We start from the raw sequence: 27925 nt of genomic DNA, 5'->3' as shown, positions 1-27925 counted from the left end.
TTTCATCTACCTCTTTAAGCATCAAATATGTAAATCTATCCAATTTGAATACTATTATTTATAAAATATATTTATTGCCATTTCAAGAGAATAATAATTTAAATGATTCTTGGAAACTGAAGTTATGTTTAGCAAATATTTGTTTTTTTCTTCATTTCCACTTCTTTAGAAAGTGATGTTTGTTGTGTTGGACTTGGCTCTTTGACTTGCTTTGGACAATGGAATGTGGAAGAACTGGACAGTGTCAATTTCAAACATTAGAAATCACCTAATCTGTGTGACTTTTATAGCAATTAAAACTAAGACACCCCCTCTCTGTTCACTCTACTTGGAAATAATGAAAATAAGAGTTGCTTCATCAACCTGGTTTTGTGGAACAGAGAGTTCAGAGCACAGTCATAGCTCATCCACATTGGCATGCCATGAGTGGGAATGAAATCTTTGTTACCGTCTATCATTGGTTATTTGGAGTCATTGCTTGGTCTGGACTGAAAATTGATCTATATATATATTCAAAAAGTGGTGGGACTGTCTTTTAGATAACTAGATTAAACCTGTTGGTGTGGAAGGACTTCATATCTTATGACATTGATAGATAGATATAAAATGTTTTCCAAAACATCAAAGGTCACTTCACATTTTGAAGTGATTGTCATAAATGTCTTAATGACTACATCAAGATTTATACTACATTTTTTAAAATATAAAGAATGTGAAATTAGTTTCAAGCAAAAATGATTAGGGAGGAAACCTATCTTTAGAAAGTTCATATTAGTAATTAATTGTTTGACATCAAACCACAGAGATAGCTGCTATAATTTTTTCTGCACCATTGGCTCACTATAAATGCTACTCATAAATGCTACTATAGATGCTGGCCACTGAAAGTAATCACATTACTTTTCAAATTTCACTGTGTGTATTGAATGTTCATGGACCAATTTATCTTTAACAATTAAACAAATTCTTAGTTTATCTCATCTTAGAATAATGAAAATTTTATCATTTAATGTGCCTGAAAATCTGAAAAATGTTTGATGATTAAAGAATCATGAAGCTTCAACACCTTCATTACATCACATTATATTACATCCTGGATAAAGATAAGACTTTCATTTATCTGGAAAGCTGGTCTAATGCATTCTCATGACTTTTAATGCCATATATTTTCATAATCCTCAGATGTATATATCCTGCACTATCTTGGTTCATAGCTGCAAACTTACATATACAACTGAATATTTAACACATCTACATGGATGTCTGACAGTGATCATAACTTTAAACATCCAGTACTGAATGCTATGTGGGTTAAGCCAAAAACTATTTCTATTCTAATGACACCCAAACCAAAATCTTTTTATAAACCATGGATTTTCAACTTCATTATCTGAGAAATCACAGAGTTCTATTGATCCAACCTATTCTATTGATTGTTTAGAATCATCCCCTTCTGCTGACTATTACAGCTATTGTCATCTACTATAAATATATTAGGTACTCATTAAACACTCATTGAGGAAATTAATGTCCCATAGATAGATTGAATATCTGTCAATTTATTGAATTATATGTATAATAAAATATAATATTTTAAACTTTTTTACAGTTTTATGCATGTGTTTATTAACATATTTTATTTAAAATTTGTTTTGGGCTTATTGATGTATAATTGGCAAGTTAAGTAATACTATATTTAAAATGTATAATATGATGTGATATACATATGTTATTAAAAGATTTCACCCATGAATTAACTAACACATCCATTATCTTACATATTTACTTTTTTATTTTATTTTGGGTGAGAACATTTGAGTTCTACTCTCAGAAAATTTCAATTATTCTATACAGTAATATCAGCTATAGTCGTTATGCTATACAATAGATCCTCTGGCCTTATTCCACTTATACCTGAAAGTTCATACTCTGTTAACAATCTCTCTTTATTTCTCCCAACCCCCAGCCACCAGCAATCACTTTTCTATTCTCTGTTTCTGAGTTCAAATTAAATTCATTTTTTTAACTTATAAGTGATACTATGCAAAATTTACCTTTCCTGTTTGACTTATCTCACTTAGCATTATGACCTTCAGTTTCACACATGTTGTTACAAATGGCACAATTTCCTTCTTTTTAAAGGCTGAATAATATTTCACTGAATATATATAATGCAAATATATGTGTATGTAAACATATATATATTTATCCATTCATCTGTAGATAGACACTTCAGTTATTTCCATATTTCTGCTTTTGTAAATAATGGGAGTACAGATATCTCTGAGAGAATGATTTCACTTCCTTTGGCTATATACCCAAAGTTTGACTTTTGGATTATATAGTAGTTCTGTTTTAAATTTCTTGAGAAATATCCTTACTGTTATCCATAGTGTCTGTATCAATTTACATTACCAACAAATAATTCACAAGGGTTCTCCTTTATTCCCATCTTGGTGAACATGTTATATCTTGTATTTTTGATGATGGATATTGTAACAGGTATGAGATGATGTCTCATTGTGGTTTTGATTTTCATTTACCTGATGACTAGTGATTTCAAGAATCATTTCATGTACCTGTTGGCCATCTGAATGTCTTTGGAAAAAAATGTCTATTTAAGTCGTTCATTTATTTTAAACTTGGGTTATTTATTCTTTTGCTATTGAGGTGCATGAGTTTCTTATACATTTTGGATATTGTTCCCTATTGCATATGTAGTTTGCAAAATTTTCTCCCGTCTTATAGGTTGTCTTATCATTTTCTGATGGTTTCCTTTAGTATGCAGCAAGCTTTAGTTTGATGTAGTCCTGTCTTACTGCAATCTTATTGTTTTAAATAGAAGAGGAAACATTACACATTTGTTGTTGTTCAGTCACTAAGTTGTGTCACACCCTTTGCAGCCCCATGAGCTGCAACACAACAGGCACCCCTGTACTTCAGAATCTCCTGGAGTTTGCTAAGATTCATGTACATTGAGTTACTGATGCTGCTGGCCCCCTTCTCCTTTTGCCTTCAGTCTTTCCCAGTGTCAGAGTATTTTTCAATGAGCCAGCTCTTCACATCAAGTGCCCAAAGTATTGGGAGTTTCAGCTTCAACATCAGTCCTGCCAATGGATATTTAGGATTGAATTTCTTTAGGACTGACTGGTTTGATCTTCTTGTGGTCTAAGGGTCTTTCAAGAATCTGCTCCAGCACCAAAATTCAAAAGCATTAATTCTTCAGCACTCAGCCTTCTTTCTGGTCCAACTCTCAAATTTGTACATGACTACTGGAAAAATCATAGTTTTGACTATATAGAACTTTGTCAGTAAAGTGATGTCTTTGCCGTTTAATATGCTGTCTAGGTTTGCCATAGCTTTCCTTCCAAGGAGCAAGCGTCTTTTTAATTTCATGGCTGCAGTCACCATTGGCAGTGGTTTTTGCAGTCCAAGACAAGAAAATCTGTCACTGCTTCCACTTTTTCCCCTTGAATTTGCCATGAAGTAGTGGGATTGGATGCCTTGATCTTAGTTTTCTGAATGTTGATTTTAAAGCCAGCTTTTTCCCTCTTCTCTTTCATCCTCATCAAGAGGCTCTTTAGTTCCTCTTCAGTTTCTGCCATCAGAGTGGTATCATCTGCATATCTGAGGTTGTTGATATTTCTCCAGCAACCTTGATTCCAGTTTGTGGTTCATCTGGCCCAACATTTTGCATGATATATTCTGCATGTAAATTAAAGAAGCACAGTGACAATATACAGCCTTGTCATACTTCTTTCCCATTTCTGAAACAGTCCATTGTTCCATGTCTGGTTCTAACTGCTGCTTCATGACTCACATACAGGTTTCTCAGGAGACAGGTAAGATAGGCTAGAATTCCCATCTCTTAAAAAATTTTACAGTTTGTTGTTATCTGCACAGTCAAAGGCTTTCATGTACTCAATGAAGCAGATATTTTTTCTATAATTCCCTTGCTTTCTCTATGATCCAACAAATATTGGCAATTTGATCTCTAGTTCCTCTGCCTTTTCTAAACCCGGTTTGTATATCTCTGGAAGTTCCCAATTCACGTACTGAGAAGTCTATTTTGAAGGATTTTGAGCAGAACCTTACTAACATGTGAAATAACAGCAACTGTACAGTAATTTGAATGTTATTTGGCATTGCCCTTCTTTGGGATTGGAAGGATAACTGACCTTTTCCAGTCTTGTGGCCACTGTTTTCCTAGTTTGCTAACATATTGAATGCAGCACTTTAACAGTGTCATCTTTAGGATTTGAAATAGTTCAGCTGGAATTCCATCACCTCCACTAGCTTTGCTCATGGTAAATCTTCCTAAGGCCAGCTTGACTTCACACTGCAGGATGTCTGGCTCTAGGTGAGTAACAACACTGTTGTGGTTATCCACGTCATTGAGGCCTTTTTTGTATTATTCTTCTGTGTATTTTTGCCACCTCTTCCTAATCTCTTCTTCTCTTAGGTCCTCTACTGTTTCTGTCCTTTATTATACCCATTCTTGAATGAAATATTCCCGTGATATCTCCAGTTTTATTAAAGAGATTCAAATTTAATGGAATACACCTGTCAGAATAGTCTAGATTGTGTTTCAGTTTTAAAGCATATACGCTATGTTTTCACATGCACTACATGTATATCACAGGCTGACTGAAGGAACTACCCTGCATTTTTCTCAATCTAGACTCTTGGTTGACATAGCAGACATCACATGGAATACTGCTTGTTTCCAAGGCAGAAGTTAGGGGGCAGAAATTGTGTGAAATTAGATTAGGTTCTTAAAGCTTCCCTCAGTAAATAAATATACATCTTTCACTCTCCTTTCCCAACACAGAATACATTATTTCAAAAAGGTAGGCAAGTTTCATTTTACCATGTTTGTGTGTGATAACCAGAAAAAATCTTAATAAACAACACTAATATTTACCATCTGATCAAATATTTGTTTCCCTATCCTTTACTCATGTTGTATGTTTTCAAAATATAACACTAGGTCCTCATGAAAGCAGTGAAAAGTTCCTTTCAGTTATGGCATCAATCTCAAAGTCTGAGATGTTTGAATGATATGAAGGATTGTATACCTATTCAACCCAGAAAGCTGTGAACTAAATGACAAGGTGTCTGCTCTCAAAGAGGCCACTTCCTCCCCGTGGGTGTTGAGAAACCAAAAATTATTTTAATACTTTTAAAGTCAATCTCCAAAATGATTACAATTTTAATTATCCATGCACCATTTCCATCATTTCTGTGTGTCAGAAATAAGAATACACCTCACCTGTTATTTTACCCTCAGGATAGATATGTAGATATAATGTTGCAAAGATATTTCAAACATTATTTTATACATGTTTGAGAGAGAGGGAGAGAGAAAGAGAAAGGAAAGAGAGACTGAGTTTTTTTTTCAGACTGGAGAGACAGAATATGAAATATAATTAATTCTCCCTGTTTTACATAAGACATATTATTTCCATCTTTGATCACGAAAAACATGTTTCCTAAACACATGATAAAAATAAAATATAGTCAGTTATCAGGTTTTAAATAAATATAAGATCAAGTATTTTATTACATGAATTACAAAGTTACCTCCATTACCAGGGTGGCTTTATATATAGTGTCCATAAAACCATGATTGCAAATAATAATAAAAATTTCTTCCCAACTGCATAAGTCAGGCAGCTTAGTCTCTGTTTCTCATGGTCTAGAAGTGGTAGTTATTAGGCATGATAACATCATCATTCTTCTCATTGTTGTACAATTAACATCTTTTAGAAACTATTATCAATCTCTTTTGAAAATAGAAAAATTAGTCTTTTGTAGTTACATAGGCCACAGGCTTGTAGAGTACCCTCATCTCAGAGGCTGTGTAGAAAAGGCAAACACAGAACTCCTAGTCCTAAGTAAGACAGTTTTAAATGTAAAAACTTTGTTTTATTAAGCATAGGACAAAATAAGAATAAGAAGTATTATATAGGTAAGGAATTCTACCTCTGAACATATGCTCTCTGGCTTCTGTAACTGAACAGACTCTAAGTGACAAAGTGATAATGCAATAACAAAACTATTTCATTTGTAATAACAAATAGCAGATTCTATTTCATCTGGTGATCTTGTGGAAGCTTTATGGCTGTAACTACTCTTATAGAAACTAGTATATTTATGTTATATGTTGTATATTTACTGTTTTGCTACATATACTGTGGGTGTTCCATGAAGGCTGATGTAGAATGTAGACCTGTCCATATGTCAGAGATGATGATAATTTAAACTAGGATGGTTACATTCAATGAGAAGATATACTGTGTATAGAATGAAATGATTTACTGATTGATTGGATGTAGTAAAGACAGAGAGAGATTCTAGAGAGTCAGCAGCTTGATAAACTGGCTAAGGTGAAACTTTATCCCTCAATTCATTAAAGAAGTCTCTTCACAGGTGAAATCTCTGTTGATGGGGATACTTTAATCATGTTGCAGTCACTTTATGATTGTTGGATTCTTCAACCTCCCAAATAAATAACTTTGAGGTAATGATGTGACCAGATATGAAAAAAATTGCACATTCAGTCATATGTGCATTTTGGAACTCCACAAGTCGGACCCTCATTTTAGTACTGATGTGATGATGAGTGGTGTGTGTAATTTGGAGAGCCATGATTAGGCAAAGGGGTAGTGGGTATGTTCCTGTACAGAAGCAAAGCTAACCTTTCAGCCCAGATTTTTTTTTCTATTACAATACAGTATAGCCTTAATATCACTTTACTAGAAACTTAGATATCTTAGCCAAATTGTGTTTACATATTAGGTTGGTGCAAAAGTAATTGCAGTTTGCATTGTTGAAATTTGCTATTTGACTTTGGAATGCATTCTTTAAAAAATGTGGTTGTGTTATACACCATTTTAATGTTCATTTCTAGCTCTATGTTTGTTTTTGCTAATGCCTTATTTTTGTTTATTTTATATTTATTATAGACTATGGAAATAATGTTAGACAAAAAACAAATTCAAGTGATTTTTTAATTTGAGTTCAGAATTGGTCATAAAGCAGCAGAGACAACTCACAACATCAACAATGCATTTGTCTCAGGAACTGCTAACAAACGTACAGTGCAGTGGTGGTTCAAGAAGTTTTGCAAACTGGAAAGGTGAAAAAACTATAGGTGGCTGCCTCATGAGCTGACCGAAAATTAAAAAAAAGAAATCGTCATTTTGAAGTGTCATCTTCTCTTATTCTATGCAACAATAATGAACCATTTCTCTATCAGATTGTGACTTGCCATGAAAAGTGGATTTTATATGACAACGAGTGATGACTAGCTCAGTGATTGGACCAAAAAGAAGCTCCAAAGCACTTCCCAAAGCCAAACTTGCACCTAAAAATGTCATGGTCTCTGCTTGGTGATCTGCTGGTCTTATCTACTATAGCTTTCTGAATCCCGGTGAAACCATATATCTGAGAAGTATGCACAGCAAATCAATGAGATACACCAAAAACTGCAATGTCTGCAGCTGACATCGGTCAACAGAAAGGGCCCACTTCTTCTCCATGACAATGTCCAACTGCATATCATACAACCAGAGCTTCAAAAGTTGAACAAATTAGGCTACAAAGTTTTGCCTCATCCATCATATTCACTTGGCCCCTTGCCAAACACTACCACTTTTTCAAGCATTTAGACAACTTTTTGCAAAGAAAATGCTTCCACAACCAGCAGGAGGCAGAAAATGCTTTCCAAGAGTTTGTCAAATCCTAAAGCGAGGATTTTTATGCTACAGGAATAAACAAGCTTATTTCTTGTTGGCAAAAATGTGTTGATTGTACTGATTCATATTTTGATTAATAAAGATGTGTTAGAACCTAGTTATAATGATTTAAAATTCATGCTCTGAAACTGCAATTACATTTGTACCAACTTAATACTTAATCTATGACATATATGTACCGTTGAGTTATCTAATTCCGTTATTAATAGAGGCCTGCTACTGCAAAGTCACTTCAGTCGTGTCCGACTCTGTGCGATCCCATAGACGGCAGCCCACCAGGCTCCCCCATCCCTGGGATTCTCCAGGCAAGAATACTGGAGTGGGTTGCCATTTCCTTCTCCAATGCATGAAAGTGAAAAGTGAAAGTGAAGTCGCTGAGAGATTAGGTCTACGCAATGCCAGAAATGCTATTTGAAAAGTGAAAGTAAGTAAGTAAATCTATGGATCTATTTATTTAAAATTACAAAAAACCTACTTGGTTTTTTTTTTTTCTCCCCACTTCGAAGTAATGCAGGTTTTATTTTAGCAATGAACACCTCAGGGTTTATGGTTTTTCTTGCTATTTATGTTCTTATCATATCAACAGTTAAAAAAATTCTACATAAAGTAGATTTTCAGATAAAAGTAGTTTCTCAGAAATTTAAGAGTGAAATCTTTTTGAAACTTTTCTATCTATAAAAAAAGTATCTATATCTGAATGATTGCCTCAGGGTTCTTTGTTAAAGTCTGACTAAATTAAATTTAGACTATAACAGGATTTTATTAAATGAAGTTTATGAGAAGCAGATGCTATATATCTGTTTAATGACTCATAGACCAGTATTGACAAATAAAGGATCCATTAGACAGGCAGTAATTCATCAAATGTTTTGCAAAAATAAATTATTAATTACAATTTTAATTTTTTTTAAAAAAATCAGACAACCAATCAAATCAGAAAACAAGTCAGAAACACTCAACGTGAAGTAATGTTGCATGGTTATTTGGGATACAGTAAAAATATGTAATGAGAAAACTTAAACTGCGACTAAAAAAAAGGACAGGTAATAACTAAATTATTCTTTTTACAATACAATGTTAGAATGATGAGTTGGTAAGAAGGCAGAAGTACAAAATTCCTCAGTTTAAGAATAAGATCAAAAAAAAAAAAAAAAAAAAAAAAAAAAAAGAATAAGATCAATTCTCAAATAACATATGTGTTTTAGTAAGAAGTTAAAAATAAACCTGTCTTAAAGAGAACTAACTTTTCATAGGAAAATACATGTATGTGATATTCATAAATTTTATGTGGTGAGAGACTGGTAGGCTCAAGTTACTTTGTTGAATCCCAGTTGATCAACAGGGATTCAAAATTATTTGATGATTGTCAATTTAAAAATTCAGTAATAAAATATATTATTATAGTGGTACAGAGCCTGAAAAGTGTGCACGTTTTAAACTCTTAAGTAGGGAGGGGATTCATCTTTGCCTTCCTTCCTGAATACTCTAGAGTTGTCTTTATAACAGTATGCCTTCAGTGAAAGCCTGAAAGGTCAATGATTTAAGGCATTTTAGAGGACATAATTTCTACTTTAATAGATTGCCCTTTACTGTTACAGCTAGCCCCAAAATGATCCTTCAGTGTGTTGGAACTGTTAATAAATGGAAGAGACCTCTGAAGCTGCTTTTTCCAATAGAAGAAAAAGAAAAATCATCCTTTTGCGCCCAGCACCTTGTTCTTACCTCTTCTTTTTTGTTCAGTTGTCAAGTTGTGCCCAACTCTTTGTGACCCCATGGAATGCAACATGTCAGGCTTCCCTGTCCTACACTAACTCCTGGAGTTTGCTCAAATTCATATTCATTGAATTAGTGATGATACCTAATCATCTCATTTTCTGCCACCCTCTTCTCCTTTTGCCTTCAATTTCTCCCATCATTCGGGTCTTTTAGTTTACATTATATTGTATTGGACTATTTACATGTTAATATCCGTTACAATGAAGTGAACATCTGAAAAGGAGGAACCATTTTCTGTGGTTTGGTTTGGTGTCTGTACTCTTGTTCCTAGTGCCTATTACGAGGCCTACCAACTGGAAGATTGGTATTCTTCAAGGTATATGAAGAAAAACAAATAGGAACAAAGGAAAACAGGAGAAAAGTGGAAGGCAGGAAATGTTCTTGAATTATACCTCTGCAAGATATTCTTGTCACTGGAGAAGGGAGTGGCAAACCCCTTCAGTATTCTTGTCTTGAGAACCCCATGAAATGTATGAAAAGGCCAAAAGATAGGACACTGAAAGATGAACTCCCCAGGTCAGTAGGTGCCCAATATGCTACCACAGATCAGTGGGGAAAGAAGAAAGAGATGTAGCCAAAGCAAAAACAACACCCAGTTGCGGGTGTGACTAGTGATGGAAGTAAAGACCGATGCTGTGAAGAGCAATATTGCATAGGAACCTGGAAAGTAAGGTCCATAAAACAAGGCAAATTGAAAGTGGTCAAATAGGATATGGCAAGAGTAAACATCGATGTTTTATGAATCAGTGAACTAAAATGGACTGGAATGGGTGAATTTAACTCAGATGACTATTATATCTACAACAATGGACAAGATTCCCTTAGAAGAAATGGCTTAGCCATCATAGTCAACAAAAGCATCCAAAAAGCAGTACTTGTATGCAATCTAAAAAATGATAGAATGATCTCTGTTCATTTCCAAGGCAAACCATTCAATATCAGAGTAACCCAAGTCTAAGCCCCAACCAGTAATGCTAAAGAAGGTGAAGGTGAATGGTTCTATGAAGACCCACAAGGCCTTCTAGAACTAACACACAAAAAAGATGTCCTTTTCATTATAGGGGGCTGGAATGTGACAGTACGAAGTCAAGAAACACATGGAGAAACAGGCAAATTTGGCCAAGAAGTACAGAATGAAGCAGGACAAAGACTAACAGAAGTTTGACAAGAGAACACACTGGTCATAGCAAACACCCTCTTCCAACAACACAAGAGAAGACTCTACCTATGGACATCATCAGATGGTCAATACTGAAATCAGATTGATTATATTCTTTGCAGCCAAAGATGGAAAAGCTTTATACAGTCAGCAAAAACAAGCCTGGGAGCTGACTGTGGCTCAGATCATGAGTTCCTTATTGCCAAATTCAGACTTAAATTGAAGAAAGTAGAGAAAACCACTAGACCATTCAGGTATTATCTAAATCAAATCCCTTACGATTATACAGTGGAAGTGAGAGATAGATTTAAGGGGCTAGATCTGATAGAGTGCTTGATGAACTATGGAGAAAGGTTTGTGACATTGTATAGGAGGCAGGGATCAAGACCATCCCCAAGAAAAAAGAAATGCAAAAATGAAAAGTGGTTGTCTGAGGAGGCCTTACAAATAGATGAGAAAAGAAGAGAAGTGAAAGACAAAGGAAAAAAGGAAAGATATACCCATTTGAATGCAGAGTTCCAAAGAATAGCAAGAAAAGATAAGAGAGCCTTCCTCGGTGATCAGTGCAAAGAAATAGAGGGAAACAATAGAATGGGGAAGACTAGAGATATCTTCAAGAGAATTAGAGATGCCAAGGAAACATTTCATGCAAAGATGGGCACACCAAAGGACAGAAATGGTATGGACCTAACAGCAGCAGAAGATATTAAGAAGAGGTGGCAAGAATACATAGAAGAACTATACAAAAGAGATCCTCATAAACCAGATAATCACGATGATGTGACCACTAACCTAGAGCCAGGCATCCTGGAATGAGAAGTCAAGTGGGCCTTAGGAAGCATCACTACAAACAAAGCTAGTGGAGGTGATGGAATTCCGGTTGAGCTATTTCAAATCCTAAAAGAGGATGCTTTGAAAGTGCTGCACTCAGTATGCCAGCAAATTTGGGGGGAAAAAAAAGGTGGCCATATGACTGGAGATAGTCAGTTTTCATTCCAATCCCAAAGAAAGACAATGCCAAAGAATGCTCAGACAACTGCACAATTGCACTTATCTCACACACTAGTAAAGTAATGCTCAAAATTCTCCAAGCCAGGCTTCAATAGTATGTGAACCGTGAACTTCCAAATGTTCAAGCTGCATTTAGAAAAGGCAGAGGAAGCAGAGATCAAATTGCCAACATCTGCTGGAGCATCCAAAAAGCAAGAGTGTTCCAGAAAACATCTATTTCTTCTTTATTGACTATGCCAAAGCCTTTGACTATGTGGATCACAATAAACTGTGAAAATTCTTAAAGAGATGGGAATACCAGACCACCTGACCTTCCTCCTGAGAAATCTGTATGCAGGCTAAGAAGCAACAGTTAGAACTGGACAAGGAACAATAGACTGGTTCCAAGTCGGGAAAGGAGTATGTCAAAGCTGTATATTATCACCCTGCTTGTTTAACTTCTATGCAGAGTACATCATGAGAAATGCTGGATGAAGCACAAGCTAGAATCAAGATTGCCAGGAGACATATCAATAACCTCAATGGACACAGGTTGAGTAAACTCCAGGAGTTGGTGATGGACAGGGAAGGCTGACATGCTGCAGTCCATGGGGTCGCAAAGAAATGGACACGACTGAGTGATGGAACTGAAGATATTCTTGTAGGTACTTGAATAGTAGTCAACAGAAACATTTTAAGGGTAGCTACTGCTGCTAAGTCACTTCACTTGTGTCCGACTCTTCATGACCCCATGGACTGCAGCCTACCAGGCTCCTGCGTCCATGAGATATTCCAGGGAAGAGTACTGGAGTGGGTTGCCATTGCTTTCTCCATTTAAGGGCAGCATAATCTTTAAATAATGATTGCCTCCAAACTTTTGAGCTCTTATCATGTAGCCATGCAAATAGCATCATTTCTATAGCAGAAAGAAGGATAAAATATGCTGTACCCTGCTCGGCTCAGTCGCTTCAGTCCTGTTTGATTCTTTGTGATCCTATGGACTGTAGTCTGCCAGGTTCCTCTGTCCATGGGATTCTCCAGGCAAGAATACTGGAGTGGGTTGCCATGTCCTTCTCAAGAGGATCTTCCCGGCCCAGGGACTGAACCTGAGTCTCTTGTGTCTTCTGCATTGCAGATAGATTCTTTATTCACTGACCTATCTAGGAAGATGTATTGTAAATATGCACATATCTAAATCACATGTTTATGCATAATTTAGGACTATGTGGAGCTTAGATACTACCATTACACAAATTTTAGCAAAAATATAAATTCCATTACTCCTTTGTTTCTTATAATGCAAACTGAAAACCCCCAGAAAGTACAAACATGCGCGAAAAAATTGTGTTAGAAAGATAATGCAAGTCTTAATGTAATATAAAAATCAGTTTTCATTTCTTGCAATTTTGTCCTTTCAGTCTTCTCTACCTTAAGCCTTTCAGTTCAGTTTAGTCACTCAGTCATGTCTGCCTCTATGCAACCCCTGAACCACAGCACACTAGGCTTCCCTGTCCATCACCAACTCCCAGAACATAATCAAACTTATGTCCATTAAGTCAGTGATGCCATGCAACAATCTCATCCTGGGTCATACCCTTCTCCTCCTACCTTCAATATTTCCAAGCATCAGGGTCCTTTCAAATGAGTCAGTTCTTCAAATCAGGTGGCCAAACTATTGGAGTTTCAGCTTCAGCATCAATCCTTCCAATGAACATTCAGGACTGATTTCCTTTAGGATTGACTGGTTTGATTTCATTGCAGTCCAAGGGACTCTCAAGAGTCTTCTCCAACACCACATTTCAAAAGCATCAGTTATTTGGTGCTCAGCTTTCTTTATGGTCCAACTCTCACATCCATACATGACTACTGGAAAAACCATAGCTTTGACTAGATGGACCTTTTTTGGCAAAGTAATGTCTCTGCTTTTTAATACGCTGTCTAGGTTGGTCATAATTTTTCTTCCAAGGAGCAAGCGTCTTTTAATTTCATGGCTGCAGTCACCATCTGCAGTGATTTTGGAGCTCCCCAAAATAAAATCTGTCACTGTTTCCATTGTTTCCCCATCTATTTGCCATGAAGTGATGGGACTGGATGCCATAATCTTCATTTTTTGAAAGTTGAGTTTTAAGCCATCTCTTTCACTCTCCTCTTTCACTTTCATCAAGAAGCTCTTTATTTCTTCTTTGCTTTCTGCCATAAGGGTGGTGTCATCTGGGTGTCTGAGGTTATTGATATTTATCCCACAATCTTGATTCTAGCTTGTGCTTCATCCAATCCAGCATTTCTCATGATGTACTCTGCATATAAGTTAAACAAGCAGGATGGCAATATACAGCATTGACGTACTCCTTTCCCAATTTGGAACCAGTCTGTTCCATACCTAGTTCTAACTGTTGCTTTCTGGCCTGCATACAGATTTCTCAGGAGGCAGGTATGTTTGTCTGGTATTCCCATCTCTTGAAGAATTTTCCAGTTTGTCGTGATCCACCCAGTCAAAAACTTTGGTGTAATCAATAAAGTAGAAGTAGATATTTTTTCTGGTATTCTCTTGCTCTTTTGAGGATCCAACAGATGTTGGAAATGTGATCTGTTTCTTCTGCCTTTTCTAAATACAGCTTGAACATCTGGAATTTCATGGTTCACGCACTGTTGAAGCCTTTAGCCTTAATTAACTTTAGCCTTTAGATAATTTAAAATACATTTTTAAAACAGAATGCTCATTTCTTAATGTTGCCTTAAATTGTCACTCATTTTTAAAATATTTATGATATAAGGGATAGTTACAGGAAAGAAAGTTGTCACTACAAATAATTAATCTCAAAAATTTGCAAGCAACTCCTGCAACTCAATTCCAGAAAAATAAATGAACCAATCAAAAAATCGGCCAAAGAGCTAGACATTTCTCCAAAGAAGCCATACAGATGGCTAACAAACATATGAAAAGATGTTCAACATCACTCATTATCAGAGAAATGCAAATCGAAACCACAATGAGGTACCATCTCACCCCGGTCAGAATGGCTGCTGTCCAAAAATCTACAAACAATAAATGCTGGAGAGGGTGTGGAGAAAAGGGAACCCTCTTACACTGTTGGTGGGAATGCAAACTAGTACAGCCACTATGGAGAACAGTGTGGAGATTCCTTAAAAATCTGGAAATAGAACTGCCATATGACCCAGCAATCCCACTGCTAGGCATACACACCAAAGAAATCAGAATTGAAAGAGACACGTGTACCCCAGTGTTCATAGTAGCACTGTTTTTAATAGCCAGGACTTGAAAGCAACCTAGATATCCATCAGGAGACTGTTGTGGTACATATACACAATGGAATATTACTCAGCCATTAAAAAGAATACCTTTGAATCAGTTTTAATGAGGTGGATGAAACTGGAGCCTATTATACAGAGTGAAGTAAGCCAGAAAGAAAAACATCAATATAGTATACTGATGCATATATATATGGAATTTAGAAAGATGATAACGATAACCCTATATGCGAGACAGCAAAAGAGACGCAGATGTATAGAACAGTCTTTTGGACTCTGTGGGAGAAGGCAAGGGTGGGATGATCTGAGAGCATAGCATTGAAACATGTATGTTATCATATGTGAAACAAATCGCCGGTCCAGGTTCAATGCATGAGATAGGGTGCTCAGGGCTGGTGTACTGGGATGACCCAGAGGGATGTGATGGGGAGGGATGTGGAAGGAGGGGATTCAGGATGGGGAATACATGCAAACCCATGGCTGATTCATGTCAATATATGGTAAAAAACCACTACAATATTGTACAGTAAATAGCCTCCAATTAAAATAAATAAATTTAAAAAAAAGTTGTCACTAGATAACTTTGAGCACTGAGGTCAGTAAAAGGAACAATTAAATCTGTTATATTTAAGTAACACTAAGATCACAGCAACAAGTCAATTAACGAGTTTGACAGTTATTTTTCAGCTACTAAAAAGTACAATAAAATGTTAATCTGGACAAGGTATGTACTTAAAATACAATTTCCTTTAATTTCTTTGAAAAAAAAAAATAAAAGCCTAAAAATGTCACACCAAAAATATTTCCCAGAAATACATTTTGTAAGCACAAGCTTTATCTATTTTGTTTGAACTGTTAGAATATGAAAGAACCAAAAATTGCTTCACTGTGAGCTTTCTGATAATTACTACAGCATGTACATTTCAGGTTTTGTTGACTTTAGCTAAATCATTCCATGGTTTTGCTGCCTGGTCTTGTATATTGTTTGACCAACCAGACTGCAGTAACCTTAAACTTACCCGTCAAGCATTCGGATGCCCTCAATAACAGCCCTCAAAGTCACAAGTAAGTTTTAAGTTTCTGATGTGACTTCCCCACAGCTCCTCTGATCACAATCTCACCTACCTGCTAAGCCCTCCTCATGTGCTCCTTGGATAACTTCCCCACAGGTTTTTCCAAAGCCCCACTATTTTGGTTTGAATTGACTAATCTGGCTTTAGCGCAAAAACCCCAAATTACTCCATTCATGGACCATAATGAAGGCATGTGCCTGGGTCCTGTCTCTCTCTCCTTGTACTCTGCAGTGTAGTCCCTTGAGGCCTGCTGGATACTTCTTCAAGGGCTTGTGAATACTAAACTCTATTTCAGTTTCCCTCCTGGTCTGTTGAATCTCAACTTACCATCTGGAACCATGTGCTCCACATAACTAGTGTTAATTTGACAAATTCATAACATATTTACGTCTAGAGAGATTGCCTTAATTCATTACAAATCCAAACAGTAAAATCCCAGTGAAACAACATTAAACTGGAATAAAATGATAATAATATATTCCTTTCACTTGTAATATCACATTCTATTCTATTGAAACTGGGTTCATATATTTGTCTAACCTGCGTGGACTGTACTACATTTGATAGAAACTACTGTATGTTCACTGCCTAATTATTGTATTTTGTTAATGAATGGTATTCAGTAAAGAATAAATTAGAAATATATATATGTGTATATATACAGATATATATATGTGTATATATAATGTGTGTGTGTGTATATATATATATTGCTTAAAGGCTAAAGATGTGTCCAATGATTTATATTTATTTAAATTGTTTTATACTTATTCCTCAAACTTGGGGAATACACACACATATGAGAAAAAATAACTTAATACTTTTCTTACAATATAAACCTGTTGTTAAGCCTTCCTTTATTTTATGGGTTTTAGTATATTTAACTGATTTGAGAATTCTCATAGTACTACTAAATTTGTAAATTTTGTTAGCTCTGTCCTACTTTATTCAAGGCACTGAGCCATAGCTATTTCCTTCTGCAAATTCCTCATGGAAGGTGGTGTATGTTCAGGTGACTCCAATCAGATAACTTGTGTCAGTTAAGTATAAGGGAAAACAAACAAGGCCATTGCCCAATTTCACAAGCCAGTTATGTGTGAGAGGTGGCTGAGTATCCTCAAAGCCTAAGCAGATCCCCTGATGCCAAGTTGTCTCCCATATTGGTCCTGAACAGGTTGAGAAAAGATTTACTTCTCAGTTTTACTGCACTCTCTGTTTTCAGTCTTTCCACTATTCATTCTATCTTTCACAAGGTTGCCGGATTTAATTTTCCAGTTGGCAGATCTGAAAACATTATCCCTCTGGTTTGAAAGAGAATAAGAAGTCCAGAGGCCTTGCGACGCATGCAGGCCCCCACCCATGCAATCAGTCCCCCCCATACCATCAACTGTTTCTTCTCAGTTCACTCCTTTCTGTAGCATCACACCATGAACTTATGACATAGGGCCAGAAACCTTGCTTATTACTTTTCTGTCTCTTTGCCTTTGTTATGCTAACTATTCTTCTGAGAGGATGTTCTTTCTACCCTACATACGGGAATGTATTATACTATACATATTTAAAAAAAATAGTTTTGAGTCCCTCTTTCCAATGAATTTAGTTTTCTCATCCTCATGCCTAAACATCCCTCAGATGATACATATTCTTTTCTCAGCTTTCTTAGTATAATTTGGGCTAAATTCTCCTATGTTTTTTGCCATATCACAATTTGTTTTAAAATGTCTAATCTCTCTCATGCATATCAGAGTAAAGAAATGTGTTTAATTTTCAACCCCATGTAACTAACCTAAAATATCGTAACCACTCATAAAGTAACTTTGTCTAATTTGAATAGCAAAGCAGCTATAACCCTCTCACCTTTACACATCTTGCTAAAATATAGTCACCATTTCACAGCTATGTTCTGTGAAGAAAATGTTGTCTCTCTTATTAAACATATGATTCCAACTATTAACTTTCTTCATTCAGTCTTGAATTAATAGGAAATAGGTTCTATTTTAATTGCACAATATAATTCTCCAAATTTTCTTCCATAAATTGTTGCCATTTCTTTTTTCACCTCATCTTTAAATTTCTAAGAGAAACAAGATTCATTTACTTGTATTTGGCTAAAAATTTATCATTTTAGCCATAAGTTTTGTTCTATATTTACAACACAACCTTTGAGAGTTATTATTCTACTTTGCCTTTCATGAAAATGTGATCTTTAGAAAGAAATCCAAGAAGAACCTGAATATGGCATGTTCTAATTGTGCATTCAAGATACATATATTGTAAAATAGCATTTAGGTCATTTGATCTGCTTGAATGATGGCAGTGTTGAAACGGTCATTTTCATGTCATCTTGTTTAGTACTTCCCAAACTATGTAGGATAAAGTATCGCTTCTGAAAAATTTCTACTTTGTTATGGACTAACGCATTTGTAAAATACAGTGAAAATAGTTGCTATAAAATTAAATACCAATATACCATATACAATCCTCATTTCAGAAAGATTATTTGAACAAGCACAAAATTAATTTTTCAAATTGTTAAGATAGGTATAAATGCTCAGTTCCAACTACTTGACTATATAATGTACATAATGGATATTTCAACTAATTATTACTGAGACAAAGAACACATCCGCTTACAGGATATAATACTGGCACATGAAATGGTTGTTATCTCAGTTGGACCATGAAGAATGAATGTGAATTAGACATAAGATTGTGACAGTACACTCCAGGGAGATGAATCAAATTTTATCAAAAGTGAAACAATGCAAATTCCAAGACTCTTTTGGGATAGCTGAGTAGTATAGAATATTGAAACTTGGAATCATTAAGAAAAGGTAGAAGATAATCCCAAGTCTGTGACTTGAACTAACTAAGAGTATAAAATTGAAGAATAGAGTTTGGGACAAGTACATTTTTCAAGACATCCTCCCTGCCCCCGCCTACCTACAAAGGAAGGGCCTTTCAGGGAACTCAAATTTTTATTATCCATTGCTTGGCAGTCCCATTCCAGACTAGATTCCCCCCAAATCACTGTACCTAAAGTAGTCTCATTAAATTCAGCAATTAATGCTGCAACCTTTAATATAAGAGATACTTACAGTATTTCTCTGTTTTTCTTAGCTGCATTTGACTCTACTGATCTCTCATTTCTCAAATCAGTTTTTTGTTAGTATTTTGTTATATAACATTTGACATATTTCTTCTAAATCTCTGGAGCCTTCTCTTTATTTATATCTTTATTTAAAATCTTCTTCATCTCTTTATTTAAAATCTTTACATTTTGGAATTCCTTAGTTTTCTACAGTTGATTCTTTTCCCTTCCAATCTATCACAACATTGTTCTTTCTTAATTTTATCTTCTCTACTCCAATGGCTGCAAAGACTATCTGTATGTTTCTAATCCTCAAGTTAATATATTTCATCTGGACCACTGTCCTGAGTTCTACATCTTTACACACAACTGCTTACTGGTTATCTCACAAAGATCTCCAGTTTAAAACGTTCAAACATGAGTGTTTGCTTCCTCCCTTACTCTCTACTTGTCTGAAAAATAATAAGAAATCAAACTAATAGCAAACATAAAAGTCCACAATAAACATTCAATCAGTTCAATCTCTCAGTTGTGTTCTACTCTTTGCGGCCCCATGGACTGCAGCCCACCAGCCTTCCCTGTCCCTCACCAACTCCCAGAGCCTGCTCAAACTCATGTCCATCCAGTTGGTGATGCCATCCAATCATCTCATCCTCTGTCATCCCCTTCGCCTCCTGCGTTCAATCTTTCCCAGCATCAGGGTCTTTTCCAATGAGTCAGTTCTTCACATCAGGTAGCCAAAGTATTGGAGTTTCAGCTGATGAGTCATTATAATGCAAACTGAAGACACCCAGGAAGTACAAACTGATGAGTCATTTCAATGAAAACCCAGGACTGATTTCCTTTATATTTGACTGGTTGGATCTCCTTGCAGTCCAAGGGACTCTCAAAAGTCTTCTCCAACACCACAGTTCAAAAGCATCAATTCTTCGGTATTCGACTTTTTTATAGTACAACTCTCACATCCATACATGACTACTGGAAAAATTTTAACTTGGACTAGATGGACCTTTGTCAGCAAAGTAATGTCTCTGCTTTTTAATGTCCTGTGTAGGCTGGTCAGAGTTTTTCTTCCAAGGAGCAAGTGCCTTTTAATTTCACGGCTGCAGTCACCATCTGCAGTGATTTTGGAGCCCAAGAAAATAAAGTCTATCACTGTGTCCATTGTTTCCCCATATATTTGCCATAAAGTGATGGGACTTGATGCCACTTGCCATGAAGTGATGGGACTTGATGCCACGATCTTTCTTTTTGGAAAGTTGAGTTTTAAGCCAGCTTTTTCACTCTACTCTTTCACTTTTATCAAAAGACTCTTTAGTTCCTCTTTTCTTTCTACCATAAGGGTGGTGTCATCTGAATATCTGAGCTTATTGATGTTTCTCCCACGATCTTGATTCCAGCTGTGCTTCATCCAGTCCATGCTTCATCCAGTCCACCAGTTCTTATGATGTACTCTGCATATAAGTTAAATAAGCAGGGTGACAATATACAGCCTTGACATACTCCTTTCTCTATTTGGAACCAGTCTGTAGTTCCATGTCCGATTCTAACTGTTGCTTCTTGACCTGCATAGAGATTCCTCAGGAGGCAGGTAAAGTGGTCTGGTATTCCCATCTCTTTAAGAATTTTCTGCAGTTTGTTGTGATGTACACAGTCAAAGGCTTTAGTGTAATCAATAAAGCAGAGTAGATGTTTTTCTAGAAATTTCTTGCTTTTCGATGATCCAGCGGATGTTGGCAATTTGATCTCTGGTTCCTCTGTCTTTTCTAAATTCAGCTTGAACATCTGGAAGTTCTTGGTTAAAGTACTGTTGAAGCCTGACTTGGAGAATTTTGAGCATTACTTTGCTAGTGTGTGAGATTAGTGCAATTGTGTGATAGTCTGAGCATTCTTTGGCATTGCCTTTCTTTGGGATTGGAATGAAAACTGACTATTTCCAGTCCTGTGACCACTGCTGAGTTTTGCAAATTTGCTGACATACTGAGTGCAGCACCTTCACAGTATCATCTTTCAGGATTTGAAATAGCTCAACTGGAATTCCATCACCTCCACTAGCTTTGTTTGTAGTGATGCTTCCTAAGGCCCACTTGACTTCACATTCCAGGATGTCTGGCTCTAGGTGAGTGAACACACCATCATGACTATCTGGGTCCTGAAGATCTTTTTTGTACAGTTCTTCTATGTATTCTTGCCACCTCTTCTTAACATCTCCTGCTTCTGTTAGGTCCCTACCATTTCTATCCTTTATTGAGCCCATCTTTGCATGAAATGTTCCCTTGGTATCTCTAATTTTCTTGAAGAGATCTCTAGTCTTTCCCATTCTCTTGTTTACCTACATTTCTTTGCATTGATTACTGAGGAAGGCTTTCTTATCTCTCCTTGCTATTCTTTGGAACTCTGCATTCAAATGGGTAAATATTTCCTTTTCACCTTGCCTTTAGTGTCTCTTCTTTTCTCAGGTATTTGTAAGGCCTCCTCAGACAACCAGTTTGCCTTTTTGCATTTCTTTTTCTTGCTATGGTCTTGATCACTACCTCCTCTACAATGTCATGAACCTCCATCTATAATTCTTCAGGCACTCCATCAGATCTAATCCCTTGAATCTATTTGTCTCTTCCACTGTATTATCATATGGGATTTTCATCTTCAGGATCTTCAGTTGCTCAAACATCATTTTAACATCATATCTACACCCTTCCTGTCCCTCATTCTTGACAACCAAACAGCATGTATTGTTGTTTCTATCTCCTAAGTGTCCGTCCTATCCTCCTACTTCTCATCTTATTCACTCTCTGGGCCACATGTAAACACCATTTCTCCAGGAAGACTTTCCTGTCCAACAAACCAAGTAATCTTCTTATGTTTACCACCCCAAATTACCTTGTTTTTCCTCTCACACTGTATATATCTTTTCACATAAAATTACTTTTACAGTGTTCATCTTCCACAGGAGAGAAAAAAATCAATGAAATTAGGAATTGCATCTGTTTGTGTTAATGCATTATCTTGAAAAGCTAATAGAATTTTGGACAATATATCAATACATATCTTTTGAATCGATAGATACTTGGTTGTGATACTATAAAATGTCAAAATACAGAGTAAGAGAATGACTGAATCGGGTAAATTTTCAACCATTTTATTTCTAGAGGCATCCTGTAAAACTTAATCATCTATGTTTACTTTCTAAATGGAGTATCATGACCTCATGTATTAGGAGATAAAAATGACATCTTAGCCTTACTGTAAACAGAAACAGTTCTCTTAGATGGTGCTACAATTGGAAAATTGAAATGTGTAGACATAAATTAGCTAATTATTTACAACAGTGTATATTAGTTTTTTTAAATGTCATTCATGAATAGTTTTCTAGAGTACATTATTTTTTTTCTCTACTATTAAAGTGACAGGAAATGCTTGTATATCTATTGGCATCTCTGATGGTATAGCATAGTATAAGTAAGTATGCTTATTATTTGGAGTATGAAAATGTGATACAGACTTCTAGAAGTTGATTCTGCATAGGTGGGTTCCTGTGACTATGCTTCCTAATTCTAATTCTAATGCTTCCTAATCAGTCGTGTCTGACTCTTTGCAATCCCGTGGACTGTACAGTCCATGGAATTCTCCATGCCAGAATACTGGAGTGGGTAGCCTTTCCCTTTTCCAGGGGATCTTCCCAACCCAGGGATCGAACCCAGGTCTCCCACATTGTAGGTGAATTCCTTACCAGCTGAGCCACAATGGAAGCCCAAGAATACTGGAGTGGGTAGCCTGTCCCTTCTCCAGCAAATCTTCCTGACCCAGGAATTCAACCAGGGTCTCCTGCATTGCAGGCAGATTCTTTACCAACTGAGCTACAAGAGAAGCCCAAATTAGATTTAGAAAATAGTAAAAAAACACTATTTTCAAATATCATACTCCTCCATCCCAAAACTATCACTGCTAAACATGAGTGCATTGTCAAATCCACATATCTCTTGAACAGGCATTGAGTTATTCAATAAATAATTGAATAAAGTGCTTTATTTGGACCAAGCACTGTTTTAAATGTTAGAGACACAGGAGTGAAAAAAAAAACCCAAATACTTGATTTTGTGAAGCTAGCGTAATAGGGTTAGGCCAGGTAATAAACAAAATGAAAAAAGGAAAATAAACAATATGTTAAATAGTAATAGGTTTTAGTAAAGAAGTAGAATAGGGAAGGGTAATAGAGAACAATGGCAGATTTTGCAGTTTTAAGTAGGTAGTCAGGAAAGGCCCCAAGGAAAAAGTGATGGGAAGTAAAGACCCAAAGGAGCACATTGACTAGTTATGACTGAAGAATGATGTTCTCTGACATGATTTAACAGCCTAGTTCTGGTTGCTATGTAGAGAATACATTGAATGTGCTAAGGACAGAGCAGAGGAAAGATTCAGGAGTGCTGGTGGGAGAGGCGGTGAAAATTTGTCAGTCTGGATATATTTGAAAGTATCATGATGAAGATGGATTTTATGTGGGCTGTGAGATGAAGAGATGAGTCATGATGCCTCTAAGTATTTGGCTTGACCTATTTGAAGGGAGTAGTTGCTACTTGTTGATTTGGAAAACTCTGTGGAAAAATTTTCAGGGAAGACCAAATGCTCAGTTTTAGATATTTCAGTTTGAGATGCCTAGTAAAGATCCAAATAGCTGGATAGAGAGATGGATGAATGCATAGCTACATAGAGACATACATACATAGATACGTATCAAGACACAAAGATAAATGGATTTGCATTTCAGGGGAAAAAGATAAGCTATGATTACATGTTTATGAGTCATCAATAGGCAGATGATATTTAAAGCTATAGCACTCCCTAAGTAAATGGTTAAACATGGAGAAAACTCCTGATGACTGAGTTGGTGACAGTCCACATCTAATAAATCAGCTAATAAAGAAGCAGCAACAGAAAAGGAAGAAGTCAGCGACATTGGTTTTTTAAAAATGCAAGTGTTTTCCTGGAACTCAAGTAGCAAACATATTTTATGGTGGACGATGTACTTAACAGTGGCAAATGGTGGCTGTATACTGATAAGTAAAGCATGAGAATTGACCTTTGGATTTAGTGAGATATTTTATCACTGCCTCACTGGTGAACCTCAACAAGTTCATGTTTTGAGAAGTGATGGAGGCAAATGCCTGAATGCAGTGGGTTTAAAATAGAATGAAAAGAGGAAAATGTGACAGACATCATGACCACGATGAAAGTAATAAGAAAAATGAGATAGAAACTGGAGAAGATAATAGAAGAATTTGTGTTTTCTGGGGTGTTTGTGTTTGTATGTGTGAATAAAAGAATGTGATTCAATATGTTTTCTCTAATCCAAAGAATTCCTTTAATATTTTTGTCTTATGAATACCTTGAGCAAATATTTTGCCCATTCCTCAGTTAAAGTAATTTCTAGATGCAAACAAAATTTCTACTAGAGTTCAGCACATATTACTAAAACACATACATCCTATGCATATTTGAAAATTCATTTATAGTGTATTATAACAAATCATGTCAATAGGTAACTTTCAAGTGTTTCATAACTTATTTTTTCTTCGATTTATATGCATATTAAATTTCTCCCTCCAAATGATTATTAAGCTAAAAAACATCGTTTTTCCCTATTATGTCCAAGACACTATGCTAAATGTGTTACATATCTTATTCTTACTCTTCACCATAGGCTTATAAAATAGATTTTATTAACCTATATTCTAAATAAGAGTCCTGGTGATCAGCGCTTCAATGATTTTCCTGAGTGTTTGATAGATATGACTGATGTAGTAGGTATTTGGTCTGAATATACTTAGTTCCAAAATATATGACCTTTAACTTTTACTACTTTATAACTTTTATTTCTGTTACTGAAAGACAGAGACCAACTTCAAGTAACACGACTTTTATATACTAGGTAGAGCCAAGTAGAGTGAGAGGCAATTAACATGACCTACTATTAATGTAGCTGTTTATTTGTTTAAGAAAAAACTGTGTTAGACAACAAACACTATTTTTTCATGTTTACAATCATTAAGCAAACTAGCAAACTAATCCAGATTTTTTCTTTTATATGTCTTGCCATCATTATGAGACAGTTTACCAAATTGCAAAACTAAAACAAGACAAAACAAAACCCATTGTACTGACAAGTCAAAGATTTAGATGCAGCAAGTTACACATCAGATGGTGTTGATTGTGCAATAAAGACTGTGAGGAATCCCAAATTAATCCTGTAGCTAGCCTACTGAGTTTCCCTAAAGATTTGCCACTGTAGATGCAATTACTGGGTCTCTTAGAGTTCAAATGTGAGATTTTGAAAACAAATCCTTATCTGAAAAGAATACTGGTTTTCTGTATGCTTAAATTTTGTGCAGTTTAATTAATACCTAAAAATGCAAAGCCCTGTGTCTTAAAAATCTCAATAACAGGAAATTTAAATTAGTAGGGAAATAATTAGGAGCTCAACATTTTCTCATTACTTTCAAATGAATTTCATGTCAAAGTTTAAACACATATCAGAAAAGACACAATAGCATCTCATTTTAGAATTGTGGTCTTTGGAAATCCTTGGCCAATATAATATTTATTCCATTTATTGTTTTATTCCACCTTAATTTCATTATATTTTCCTTGTAAGTTTTCAATTTTCAGTAGTGAGAACCTACAAACATCAACAACTTCTGGATAGTAATTTTATTTTCAAAATATATCCTACTACTGTATGATATAAAAAATCAAACATTTTACTGAGATACCTAAACTGTAACATGTCTGAAGTTTGTAAGTTACAAATATATTATACATAATGCATATTTACTCTTTATACATGACTCTAGTGGTACTATAGAGAAAGAATATGATTTAGAGTTCCGAAGTAAAGGTTTTGAATTTCATACATTCCACATATGACCTGCATGAACTTGTAAAAGTTCTCTCTTTCATTTCCACCTGTAAATAGAAGTATTTTCCAACTAATATACTGGTCACAGTGTTTAATTACTAAATAAGAAGGTATATATTATCTTCTTGGCAGTTAAAAGAAAGTAGTTTCTTCTCCTTTCCTCTTATCTGGAAACATAGCTAGAGCATAGATAAATGGAATCAGTGATTGAATTTTAATTTTAGAACAATAGCAAAAAACTTATTCAACATGTCTTTAGAGCAAATTAAAGAAATGTTTTATTAAAATATCAGTCTTTCCCATAATAAATTGAAGTACTCATATTTCTTTCAAACTTTAGAAAAACTGAAGATGATTGGAAGTTTGCACATACACGTCTACCTACAATGCATATATATATTTGTGTGTTATTTTTCTAACCTAGGAAGTATATATCTTATCTTTCCTTAGTGAAACACCAGTGATATGAGTGTAGAAAAATGATATATTAAGCAAGACATTCTGCTTAGGAACTCAGACTCTGTAGTTTTAAACAGTAATTTAAGTTCCTAAACACTGTACCACTGTAGGCAATTAAATCAATTCTAAATAATTTTCAAATGGCTAGATTTTATCCCATATGCTAAATACTATTTTAATAACTTTAGTGCCTTTTGCCTGCTGTTTTCTACAAGCACTATTAAAACTATGGAAATTTGAATATGCAAGGAAGTGCATGAAGAGAAAAACCTAGGCAAAGGTCATGTAGGCTGAGAAGGTGAGCACTGAAATTTTACCTGCTGACAATCGCCCCAATGTTAGGAAGAAAACCGGAATCTAATAATTATTAGCTGTCCTTTAAATTGAATATGAAAGATGCAGCAGATATCTTTTACAGAAACAAAGTATGCAAAGCATACTTTGAAGTATATGCTAGAGTATCCATCCTACTCATCATAAAATTAGTATGAAAACCCCAAAATATATTTTGGTATAGTCTTTTTCAGCATCAATCAGTGATCAATGATCTTTGAGGCAGAAAAGAGAAGTGCAAATAAATAAATAAAACTCACCTTGTCCACAATACATATCTGCTTTTTGGTTTGAGCATCAAGTATTTCAATCTCAAAATGAGTAGTTTTTGAATGTTTAACTGCCGCCGTTGATCTTAGAGGGCCTGCTGAGAGTATAAATTGTGACAAAAAATGAAAACTTCTCATCTCATTCTTCAGTATGGACCGTGTAGCTCCTGGAGAAATCAACTCTCTCCTGCGTTCTGAAGCAAGAGACTTGTGCCTTTTGAACATTCTGTCAACTACCAGGAGAAGCTGTCTTGTCAACAGGAGACACATGCAAGTGTGCTCCCTTCGAACAAGTTAAATACTGCTGGTGAAACCTGGAAAGGTCAAGTGGCATGCCATTCCAAGAGTTCAGTTTTATTTAGCAGCCTTGAAAACAATGACTGATCTCTTTCTATATATAACACACTATTGTGAATTGCTGCAGTGTAGATTACTAGCGTTCAAATTATTTCTTGCTTTCTCCTTTTATCTCAGGTTCTTAATATGGCCAGTAGTATCTGAAATTCCAAAGCAAGAAAGGGATAGACAAGAGTTTTTATTATCTCTGGATTCTGGATGCACTGATCTTCAAACACATGAATTCATGCATTCATATGCAGATGTACTAAAAATTATCATACTACTATCTTATAGTTAAATTTTATAATACTTAGCACATTATTACATAAACAGATTTTTTTTCTAAATACTTTCTAGAATAAAGATTTGTGCCACATTTTGAATACTCACATATACATCTGATAGAAAATGGATAAATTCTTCATTCCATATGGAGAACAGAAAAACAACAAGTCATCTATGTGATTGGGATATATAGAGAAGAACTTAATAA

General features: G+C 35.5%; 1 protein-coding gene across 2 annotated transcripts in view; it reads right to left on the bottom strand.

Moving 5' to 3' along the window:
- Positions 1-27431, bottom strand: part of TECRL (trans-2,3-enoyl-CoA reductase like) — a 120233-nt gene extending 92802 nt beyond the window's left edge. The window contains exon 1 of one of the 2 annotated variants that reach the window (XM_081505996.1): positions 27085-27431. In XM_081505996.1, coding sequence (XP_081362122.1) covers positions 27085-27363 — 279 coding nt within the window. In that variant the 5' untranslated portion in view covers positions 27364-27431. The remainder of the gene's footprint in view (positions 1-27084) is intronic. The other variant, XM_081505910.1, reaches the window with a different exon arrangement.
- Positions 27432-27925: the final 494 nt, after the last annotated feature.

This window comes from Giraffa tippelskirchi, chromosome 1 (genome assembly GCF_054371585.1).
Source record: "Giraffa tippelskirchi isolate mGirTip1 chromosome 1, T2T-mGirTip1v1.2.pri, whole genome shotgun sequence".
In the NCBI taxonomy this organism is placed as follows: Eukaryota; Metazoa; Chordata; class Mammalia; order Artiodactyla; family Giraffidae; genus Giraffa; species Giraffa tippelskirchi.
This window is presented reverse-complemented; position numbering and strand designations above follow the sequence as displayed.